Below are 11,650 nucleotides of genomic sequence, written 5' to 3'. Positions count from 1 at the left end.
GAGAAAGGGCACGCATATTTCATATCAGCTTACTAGAAGCAATTTGCCCAGAGGGAACACTTCATCGTGTTATCAAGCTTAGTTTAGAAGTACAATTTCCTCAGTGTGTGATAACAATTTCTTGTAGTGATCATATTCAGTTCACACACACACACATACCCCATCACTCAAATACAGTCTTGCACAAAGGCAATAAAATTATGTATGTAGTCTTTGACACGTAGACGTTAAACAAGTGTTGAGTGGAAGGTGCCGCCTTCAGTCTAATCTAGAAATACAGTTAGGCGGTGGGTAAGTCCTAAGCTGGGTGGGTTATTACAGTTTTTATAATTAATCAAAGTCTTCTATTCTATCCTACCCGAGGAGGTAGAAGGGGTGACGTAGGAGCAGTTGAAGTCTTCGAATATCCATTAACATATTTTGTGTACTTAAATGTTAACCCCTAGCTTTAAACTTTCTTGATCAATTCCATTATCTATCATTTCAATTCTCACCATAACTGAAATGATACATGCAAGAACTGATCCCCTTTACTTTCAGTTATTCAGTTACACAGTATATAAAATTTATCGGTGTTTCTTAACGAAGGATTATTTCGAGTGTTTTTTGCTTGGTTTATTACCAAATTCGATCTAATTCATCGGTGTATGCATTCTTAGAACACGAGCTATTGCAGCTCATTGATTTATTGTGTTCAAAGCACCTTAAGGTCTGATATTTTAAAATATGTTTCAAAATGTTAATTTAATTGGATTTCAAAATCCCCTTAAAAATTTTATATTGATTTACCACGGGAAGAGAGAAGGTCCTGGCTCTGCAACTAACATTGTAGCCACTTCTCTCGACTCCTTAATTTTTTTGTTTTAGCAACTTGCAGGATGTTGAGTCCAAGCTTACAACAGATTAGCTAAACTGATCAGCGGACAAGATTTCAGTTGCAGTCTACTAGTTCAACTGATCAACAGACGAAACCCAACTACAAGCTAAAACTGAGGAGTTAAGTGGAGCTTAATCATCAAAAATGTCGCCTCTTCATTGCCATATCAGATCAATATAGATGATCAATGCGGTTTAGCATCAGTTGAGTCCAGTTTGAGCCAGCTCGACCAGTTAGCCAGAACATAGATCAAGTCCAAGGCAAATTAGCTGCTCTTCTGGCAAAAGAGACTCAAAATCAATGCAGCATTCAATGCATTCAAGGCGACCAGTTTTTAGTATATTCAGTTCTATTATGTGTAAACTAACTGATATTTGATGTTATTAAAGTCTGCTAATGTAATAGAAATTTCCCTTACACTTGCTAGTGTGTGTAAATGTATGATACAAGGGACACTTATTTGATCAAATAAACATCATGTTCATCTAGTTAGCCTTCATATAACTGAACTGCTATCTTAAGATTTGTTGCCTAAAGTGCTTGAATGATGCTAAAACTTCATTAATCACGTAAATGATTATATTTTTGAAGGGGAGTTTTTAATTCAGTTTCTGATGGGGAGTTTCGTTTCGAATTATCCCTCGAACTGAAAAATTGTTTTTCAAATCGTTTTTATTCAGCTGTTGAGGTAGAGTTTTTCTTTCTGCTATCCCTTGAACTGAAACTCTTTTTAAAAGTTTTTTTAAACTTTTTGATTCTCAAAAAGGGGGAGAATTGGTATCTTTTTAAAATCTCTTTAACTGTTCAAATTTTGGGATCATAAAAAAAGTGGAGATTGTTATAACATTTCATGTTCGTAATCTTGATTTTTATGTTAACAAAATTTGTTATTTTGTTTCTAATAATTTACCTAAGTGCGCAGGAAGCTGGAACTGATCAGGCTTCGAACTGATCAGTTATCGAGCCCAAACTGAAGCTATCGAGACGCAAACTGAAAACACCAATTGATCGACCAAACTGAATAAGTTCAACTGATATATCAAAGAACCGTTTAACTCATTGTCCAGTTGATAGGTGGTTCAACAGAAAACCTTCAGAAGCCCGGCCAGCTGATGAAGCGTTCAACTGATTAAGAACCCAGCTGCCCAGTTAAACCTAAAAGAGTGAAATCAGTTCAACTGACGAGTCAACTGATTTCACCAGCCCAACTGAAGATTAGTTCAGATGATCAGTTAGGTACATCAGTTAGGATTTAATCAGTTGTAATTCAAGACAAGCTTACCCAAGTGGATTCCAGCTACACAGAAGGGTACAAAAGCATCTGTACGATCAAAGGTACAATAATGGACATTGCAGCAAAGCTTAAAGACAAAATGTTCCAGCATAGATTTTGTAAAAGTCGAGGCACGATTCTCAAGGATCACATTCAAGCTGCAACTTATACAATTGTTGAGTCTCACTGTACGATCAGTTTCCCGCCTATAAATAGAAGATCAGTGAAGACCAACATTCAACATATCAAGAAGAAAACAAGTGTGTGAAGATATAGAGAAAGGGCACGCATATTGCTTATCAGCTTACTAGAAGCAATTTGCCCAAAGGGAACACTTCATCTTGTTATCAAGCTTAGTTTAGAAGCACAATTCCCTCAGCGTGTGAGGACAATTTCTTGTAGTATTCATTGTTCAGTTCTCTCACACAAACACACACACACAACCACCCAAATATAGTCTTGCACGAAGACAATAAACTTGTGTACGTAGTGTTTGACACATAGACATTAAACAGGTGTTGACTGGAAGGTGCTGCCTTCAGTCTAGTCTAGGAGTTCAGTTAGACAGTGGGTAAGTCCTAAGCTGGGTGGGTTATTACACTTGTTGTAATTAATCAAAGTCTTCTACTCTATCATACCCGAGGAGGTAGAAAGGTGACGTAGGAGCAGTTGAAGTCTCAGAACATCCATTAACATATCTTGTGTACTCTAACTGTTAACCCTTAGCTTTAAACTGACTTGATCAGTTCAAGTATCTATCAGTTCAGTTCTCACCATAACTAAACTGATACATGCGAGAACTGATCCTCTTTACTTTCAGTTATTCAGTTACACAGTATATAAAATTTATCAGTGTTTCTAAACGAAGGATTATTTCGAGTGTTTTTCGCTTGGTTTATTACCAAACTCGATCTAATTCATCGTTGTATACATTCTTAGAACACGAGCTATTGCAGCTCATTGATTTATTTTGTTCAAAGCACCTCAAGGTGCCCATCACACGATCCTTCATTTTATCACGAACATGGCTTTTTATGTTAACATGAAAAATACGTTGCATGCTTGATTTTAAAGAAAATTTACGTATATACATGATTTTTATAATTGATGAATATGATGACATGTTTTGAAGGATTGGAGTTGGTTGTGACTAATACAAATACGAATAGGATGACATGTAAGGCCAAGACTCAGTGGATGGGTAATACAGGCGCTGATGTCCCTTCCGCCGAGTACCACGCTTATATGTAGATGGATCCACCGAATAGAGCTGATACGATATAGCTGATACGAAAGTCACAACAAATTAACTGAATTCAAATAAAGAAAATGAACACGTATATGGTTATATGTTGAGACATGTTTTGATACGTTATGCTTTGACACGATATGTTTAAAGTTCACGCTTTTAAGATCATGAAGTTTATTTTAAGTATAGTACATTTCACTGTTGCATGTTATGTATATGTACTTGTTATAACGATTTTGGTGTGTTGAGTCTTTACACACACTAAGTGTGAATGATGTAGGTGAGCATTGATGAGGAGACTGGAGTCGTCGAAGACTGAGTATGCGGGGTTGGATGTGCGCACGCTAACTCGAGGATTATATAATTTTCTGCACATTACGTTTATGAATTAGGAGGAACCATGGATATTTTTATACGCTGTTCTTTTTACATGTTGTTGGCTCGACAAGATTTTTGACACATTTTTTAACTACAATATTTTACCAGTATTGGATTCCTTTTATTTTAAAATGTGTGTTTTACAGCAGTTATTGCATGCATGCGTTTAAATACATTTTCGAGATTTAGCTTATAAAAGAATAAATTTTCTAGCATTATTTTAAGTATTAGACGTGTCAATTGATATCAGAGCAAGGGTCTTGTATAAGGTTGTGTCATCGCTAGCTGCAGCAGCTCAGTCTTCAAGCCTCAAGTCTGTAAGTTTAAATGTTTTAAATGTTATAATTCTACCATCTGCATGTTTACATGATACATGTTTTTCAATGATTTACAGAACATGTTTAGATGTTTACATAATTTAGGGGTTAAATGTTTTGAAAACTAGATTAAATTGCATGGTGGATTACGTTTAGAATTTGGAATGTATTCATATACCATGCCTCCCAGACGTGCCCCCAGCACCGACAGTCAGGATGATACTTCGGGAGGCGATATAGGCCTTCAACCACCACCACCAGGAGATGCAGCTACCCGAGTCCTCGAGGGTATTGCTAGACTGATGGAGCAGGCACAGCAGGCTCCGAGCCCCTAGACAGACATTTACGAGAAGTTCAGACTGCTCAACCTATAGGAGTTCGGGGGTACTACTGATCCGTTCATGGCAGAGGGTTGATTCCGATCTCTAGAGCTGCACTTCTGGTATCAAGTTTTGTGATCATCAAAAAGTGAGAGATTTTTGGAACATTTCATGTTCGTAATATTGATTTTGAAGATAACAAAACTTGTTATTTTGTTTCTAATTATTTACCTAAGTGTGCAAGAAGCTGGAACTGATCAGGCTTCAAACTGATCAGTTAAGCGAACCAAAATTGAAGCTAACAGATGCAAACTGAAAGTACCAGCTGATTGCCCAAACTGAATCAGCTCAAATGATATATCAAAGAACAGTTTAACTGATTGTCCAGCTAATAGGCAGTTCAACTGAAAACCTTCAAAAGCCCGATTAGCTGATGAAGTGTTCAACTGATGAAGAGCCCAGCTGACCAGATCAATGGAAAGAGTGAAATCAGTTCAACTGACGAGTCAACTGATTTCACCAGTCCAACTGAATATCAGTTCAGATGACCTGTTAGGTGCATCAGTTAGGATTCAATCAGTTGCAAATCAAAAAAATCTTACCTAAGTGGATTCCAGCTACGCTCAACGATACAAAAGAAATTGTACGATCAAGGTACAATAATGGACGTTGCAGCAACACTTAAAGACAAAAGTTTCAGCATAGATGTCGGAACAGACGAGACACAAATCTCAAGGAATGCATTCAAGCTGCAACAGATACAATTATTGAGTCTCACTGTACGATCAGTTTCCCGCTGCCTGTAAATAGAAGGTTATTGAAGACCAAGATAGTATGAGAAAAAGAAGAGTGCGGAAAAACAATAGAAAGGGCACGCTTATTGCATATCAACTTACATGAAGCAATCGGCTCAGAAGGAACACTTCATCGTGTTATCAGCTTAGATTAGAAGCACAATTCCCTCCATGTGTGAGAACACTTTTGTGTTGTAATAAAAAAATAAGTTCTCTCTCTCTCACACACACACCACCACTCAAATATAGTCTTGCACAAAGACAATAAACTTGTGTATGTAGTTTTTGACATACAAATGTTAAACAAGTGTTGGCTGGAAGTTTCTGCCTTCAGTCTAGTATAGGAGTTCAGTTAGGTAGTGGGTAAGTCCTAAGCTGGGTGGATCTGTACAAGGTGTTGTATAAATCAAAGTCTTCTAGTGGATCCTACCCGAGGTGGTAGAAGGGGTGACGTAGGAGCAATTGAAGTCTCCAAACGTCCATAAACATATCTTGTGTATTTTGTTTTTTAACTACTGTTTTCAAACTGATTTGATCAGTTAGAGCATCCGCCAGTTCAGTTTTCACCATAACTGAACTGATATATGTCACAACTGTTTCCCTATATTTCAGTTATTCAGTTACACATGATAAAAAATATATCAGTGTTTCTTAAAGAAGGATTACTTAGAGTGTTTTCCGCTTGATTTAATATCAAGCTCGATCTAACTCATCGGTGTAAATATTCTTAGAACACGATCTATTGCAGCTCTTCGTGAATATTGTGTTTGAAGCACCTCAAGGTGTCCCAGTACACGATCCTTCAGATACTGATGAGTCCGACGAGTTATTATGAGGCTACCGCTTGTGCTTTTCAGGCGGAGCAGGCCCTCCGAGATCTCGACGCCGAGATGCAGCGGAAGAGGCATCAGGCCCAGTCTAGTTCACAGCCGCAGAAGAGGCAGTTCACCATTCCACCAAGGCATCAGTTCAAAAAGCCCAGACAATATAGGCCACCACAGGCTCCAGGGCTCCTAAGCCGGCAGAGAGGCAATCCATGCAAGCAGTGCAACCGGTTCCACTTCGGCAAGTGTATGTGGGGAACCTTCAAATGCTTAATATGCAAGGAAGAGGGCCAAAAGGCAGCTGATTGCCCTAAGAACAAGGGGCCCACTACTAGCAAGGCCTATGTTATGCACGCAGAGGAGGCGGAAGTGGAGCCAAACTCTACACTGTTCATCGGTAAGCTTAATGCTTAAATATTTTTATTTACCTCCTTGGTTACGTGGATTATTATGTCATATTGTCGGAGTTGTTTTGGGAATTTGAGAACATAGAATGATTTAGGTTGTATGCTATAATAGATGGACTTAAGGGTTAAATTTTGGAAATTGAGAGCTATAAGGATCAATAAGGCAATAACCGAAATCTCAGGGTCCTAATTGCAAAAATAAAAATATGGGGGCTTTTATAGATTTTTTGAAAATTTTTGGTCCAAGGAAGTAATTTTCAAGAATATTGGGGCGAAGATAATAAAATTCGAGAATTTTAAGGTTTAATTTGACTAAATTCGAAATTTCATGACGAATAAGATGCAATTTTCGAAAATTGAATAACCAAATTGTTAAGAATTCGAAACTTTAAGGGCCAAATTGCAAATCTGGAAAAATTTTTGGTAAGTTTCGAAAATTTCCCTAGGACACTAAAATTAATCAGTGATTATTTGAGGATTTTGGATTAATTACTGATAAAATTTCCTTAAGATTCAACAAGATCAGATTTGATGATATGTTTTGTCGCATGAAAGATATGTATTTCAGGTGTAGCCACGTATGCATTCCTAGATTCCAGAGCTACTCACTCATTTATATCTGGGTCATTTGTCAAATGACTAGAAATCGTACCAGAGGCTATGGATTTGGGATTCCAAGTTTCGATTCCGACCGTAGATCAGATGTTTACCTTGCAGATAGTGAGGAGATTGGAGCTTCAGTTGCAGAGAAATACAGTGCAGACACATTTGATTGTGCTACCGTTGCCGATGTTCGACATTATTTTGAGTATGGACTGGCTTTCTTCAAATGGAGCCGCAATAGATTTTCGTCGGAGGTCATTATATGTCCCACCGCCCAGCGGTCAGCCATTTATTTTTGAGGAAGCCAGACACCAGACACCGCACATCATTTCTTTCATCTGTGCGACAAAGCTCATGAGAAGAGGCAGCCAGGCATTTTTTGCGAGTATTGTGATAATGACTGAGACAGTCAGTCAGAGGCTAGAGCACGTCGAAGTAGTCAGGGACTTCCCCAGCATTTTCCCGGTCAATTTTCAGACATCCAACTAGACAGGGAGGTTGATTTCTCTACCGAGCTGATGCCAGGTACAGTGCCAATCTCTAAGGCACCCTATCGTCTAGCACCTGCAGAGATGAAGGAGCTGAAGGATAAGATACATGATTTGCTAGATAAGAGTTTTATTCGCTCGAGCATTTCTCAATGGGGTGCACCGGTAAGGACGGCAGCATGAGGCTTTGCATTGACTACAGAGAGCTGAACCAGGTCACGGTTAAGAATAAGTATCCTCTGCCTAGAATTGAAGACCTATTTGTTTAGCTTCAGGGAGCATCAATATTCTCGAAGATAGATCTCCGATCAGGATACCATCAACTGAAGGTGAGAGAGTTTGAGGTGCATAAGATGGCTTTCAAGATGCTTTATGGGCACTATAAGTTTATGGTGATGCTCTTCAGACTGACGAACGCGCCTTCAATCTTGATGGACCTCATGAATCGCGTGTTTCATCCATATTTGGATCAATTCGCCATAGTTTTCATAGTTGACATACTGATTTATCTGAAGATCAGAGAGGAGCACAGACAGCATCTGATGACCGTACTGCAGAATTTATAGGACAAACAGATGTATGGAAGTTCAGTAAGTGCGAGTTCTAGTTAGACAGAGTGGAATTCATGGGCCACATCATATCCCGAGATAGATTGGAGGTTGATCCCGAAAAAGTTGAGGCAGTCAGAGACTGGCCAGTGCCGAATAGTGTGACAGAGATCCGTAGCTTCTTAGGTCTAGCAGGGTATTACAGGAAGTTCGTACAGGATTTTTCTTCCATCGTGGTGCCATTAACCCCCTTGACGAAGAAGAATGTGAAGTTTGTTTGGGGACCCGAGTGCCAGGAGAGTTTCGACAGACTGAATCAGGCATTGACTTCAATGCCGGTTCTAGCTATGCCATCAGGGCAAGGAGATTTTGTGATTTGCACAGATGCTTTGAAGCTCGGTTTTGGCACATTTTTTATACATCATGATAGGGTTATCGCTCTAGGCAGTTTTAGGACCATGAGAAGAATTATCCGACTCATGACCTCGAGCTAGCAGTTGTGGTTTTCGCCGTGAAGATATTGAGGAACTATCTGTATGGGGAAAAGTGCAAGATTTTCACTGATTAGAAGAGCCTGAAGTACTTTTTCACACAGAAAGAGTTGAACATGAGACATCGAAGGTGGATAGAGCTAGTGAAGGATTATGGCTGTGACATTAGCTACTATCCGGGTAAGGTTAATGTGGTTGCAGATGCCCTGAGCAGGAAGAATGAGGCTAATGTGGTTGCAGATGCCCTGAGCAGGAAGAATGCAGTGATCACTCAGTTGTCAGTACAAAGACTGCTGCAGGCAGAGATTAAGAAGTTTGAGCTTGCAGTTTATGCCAGGGGCGATGCCCCTAATCTTTCTACCCCGATAGTAGAGTCGACACTGAGAGATAGGATTCGAGCGGTGGAGGCTTCAGACGAGCAATTATAGAAGTTGAGACAAAGGGATGAGTCGAAGGGCCTAAGGTTGTATACAGTTGAGGACAACATAGTCAGATACTGTGACCGACTGTGGGTTCCTAGTAGTGATTAATTGAGAGCAGATGTCATGAGTGAGGCCCACAGCTACCCCGTACTCCATCCTTTCAGGGAGTACGAAGATGTATAAGGATCTGTACACTCTATATTGGTGGCCGGACATGAAGAGAGATATTATGCATTTCGTCTCCGAGTGTTTGACGTGTCAGCAGGTCAAGGCAGAACATCAAGACCTGCAGGGAAGCTGAGACCACTCCCTATTCCCGAGTGAAAATGGGAGAACATTACCATGGACTTTGTGGCAGGACTAGCGAGGACAACTGGAGGATATAATGTAATTTGAGTGATAGTTTATCGGCTCACTAAATCAGCACACTTGTTACCGATCAGGGAGACTTTCACTATGACTTAGTACGCATGGCTGTACATCAGAGAGATAGTCAGACTGCACGGGATTCCTGTGTCAATAGTGTCAGAGAGGGATCCAAGGTTTACGTCTACATTCTGGAAGAGTTTACATCAGGCATTGGGCACTAAGCTACTATTCAGTACTGCCTTCCCTCTCGTGTAGTTCACGTACAAAAACAGCTACCAAGAATCTATCGGTATGGCTCTATACAAGGCACTACATGGGAGGAAGTGTAGGTCACCAGTTTATTGGGACGAGGTAGGAGAGAGGGCAGAATTGGGGCCAGATATTGTTAGACAGACTGCATAGTTAGTGGTTAAGATTCAGGACAGGATGAGGACCGTGCAGAGTAGACAAAAGATTTATGCTGATCAGCGGTAGGGATCTTGAATTCACAATAGAGGATCATGTATTTGTTAAAGTTGCACTAATGAAAGATGTGATGAGATTTGGAAAGAAGGGAAAGATCAGTCCTAGATTCATAGGACCATTCGAAATCCTAGAGAGAGTTGGTACACTCACATAGAGAGTTTAATTACCGCCAAATCTGACGGGAGTATATAATGATTTCCACGTCTCGATGCTGCGGAAGTACATGTTGAATACTTCGCATGTACTGAATTATGAGCCACTGTAGTTGACACCAAACCTGCCTTTCGAGGAGAGTCCGACTTAGATATTTGATAGGCAGGAAAGGAGGCTCCGGAACAAGGTGATCCACATGGTCAAAGTCAAGTGGCTGAATCATTCCGAGGAGAAAGCTACTTGGGAGACGAAGACCGAGATGAGGAGTCGCTACCCGGAGTTAAAGGCATGATTTTACTAAAGTCAATGTTTAATTATTTTAAAGTTTTAAAGGCATGATTATTGCACGATTATATATTTCATTTCATTGTTCATTAAGATTTCATGTATTAGGGTTTTTAAGTTGTATTTCGTGTTCGAACGAGGAACGGAGACCGGGGATTATCAGGAAATTGTCTTTGACACACAAAGGTTACACAAGTGCTGGCTGGAATGTGTTTCCTTCTGTCTAGTATAGGAGTTCTGTTAGGTAGTGGGTAAGTCCTAAGCTGGGTGGGTCTGTACAAGGTGTTGTATAAATCAAAGTCTTCTAGTAGATCCTACCCAAGGTGGCAGAAGGGGTGACGTAGGAGCAATTGAAGTCTCCGAATGTCCATAAACATATCTTGTGTATTTAATTTTTTAACTACTGTTTTCAAACAGGTATGATTAGTTAGAACATCAGTCAGTTCAGTTTTCACCATAACTGAACTGATATATGTCACAACTGATTCTCTATATTTCAGTTATTCAGTTACACATGATAAAAAATATATCAGTGTTCCTAACGAATGATTACTTCGAGTGTTTTCTGCTTGATTTAATATTAAGCTCGATCTAATTCATCGGTGTAAATATTCTTAGAACACGAGATATTGCAGCTCTTCGAGAATATTGTGTTTGAAGCACCTCAAGGTGCCCAGTACACGATCCTTCAGAATATTGTGTTTGAAGCACCTCAAGGTGCCCAGTAGATCTTTCAGATGCTGATGAGACCGGTGAGTTATGATGAGGCTACCGCTTGTGCTTTTCAGGCGGAGCAGGCCCTCCGAGATCTCGACGCCGAGATGCAGCAGAAGAGGCATCAAACCCAGTCTAGTTCACAGCCGCAGAAGATTCAGTTCCAAGGCATCAAGGGCAGCAGAAGCCCCAGGGTCAGTTAAAGAAGCCCAAACAGCAGAGGCCACGACAGGCTGTAGGGGCTCCTAAGCTGGCAGAGAGGGCAGCAATGCAAGCAGTGCAATCGGTTCCACTTTGGCAAGTGTATGTGGGGAACCTTCATATGCTTCATATGCGAGCAAGAGGGCCACAAGGCAGCTGATTTTCCTCAGCATAAGAGGCCAAATACTGGCAGGGCCTATGTTATGCACGCATAGGAGGCGGAAGCTGAGCCAAACTCTACACTGAACACCGGTAAGATTTATGATTAAAGATTTTTATTTACCTCTTTGGTTACATGGATTATTATGTCTGATTGTGGGAGTTGTTTTGGGAATTTGAGAACATAAAATGATTTAGGTTGTATGCTCTAATAGATGGAATTAATGGTTAAATTTTTGAAATTGAGAGCTATATGGACCAATAAGGCAATAACCGAAATCTCAGGGACCTAATTGCAAAAATAAAAATATGG

At 40.0% G+C, this 11,650-nt stretch overlaps 1 protein-coding gene across 1 annotated transcript; it reads left to right on the top strand.

Annotated features, from left to right (window-relative positions):
* The first annotated feature begins 8,155 nt into the window (after positions 1–8,155).
* LOC142541892 (putative mitochondrial protein AtMg00860) lies at positions 8,156–8,997 on the top strand. The gene is made up of 3 exons (XM_075648347.1): positions 8,156–8,416; positions 8,674–8,754; positions 8,869–8,997. The coding sequence occupies exons 1-3, from the start codon at positions 8,156–8,158 to the stop codon at positions 8,995–8,997; spliced, it is 471 nt and encodes a 156-aa protein (XP_075504462.1).
* The last annotated feature ends 2,653 nt before the right edge of the window (positions 8,998–11,650 follow it).

Source organism: Primulina tabacum, chromosome 4, assembly GCF_025594145.1.
Source record: "Primulina tabacum isolate GXHZ01 chromosome 4, ASM2559414v2, whole genome shotgun sequence".
NCBI classification, from domain to species: Eukaryota; Viridiplantae; Streptophyta; class Magnoliopsida; order Lamiales; family Gesneriaceae; genus Primulina; species Primulina tabacum.
The sequence above is the reverse complement of the archived record's forward strand: the minus strand, read 5'-3'. Positions and strand labels throughout refer to the sequence as shown.

What these genes read in the sequence shown, in the direction of transcription:
- LOC142541892 (XM_075648347.1), top strand. Translation starts at nt 8,156, where the DNA reads ATGGGCCACATCATATCCCGAGATAGATTGGAGGTTGATCCCGAAAAA. An exon ending in AGGCATTGACTTCAATGCCG is followed by an intron (nt 8,417 to 8,673) that starts GTTCTAGCTATG and finishes TTTTTCACACAG; the next exon opens with AAAGAGTTGAACATGAGACA. An exon ending in TTAGCTACTATCCGGGTAAG is followed by an intron (nt 8,755 to 8,868) that starts GTTAATGTGGTT and finishes AGACTGCTGCAG; the next exon opens with GCAGAGATTAAGAAGTTTGA.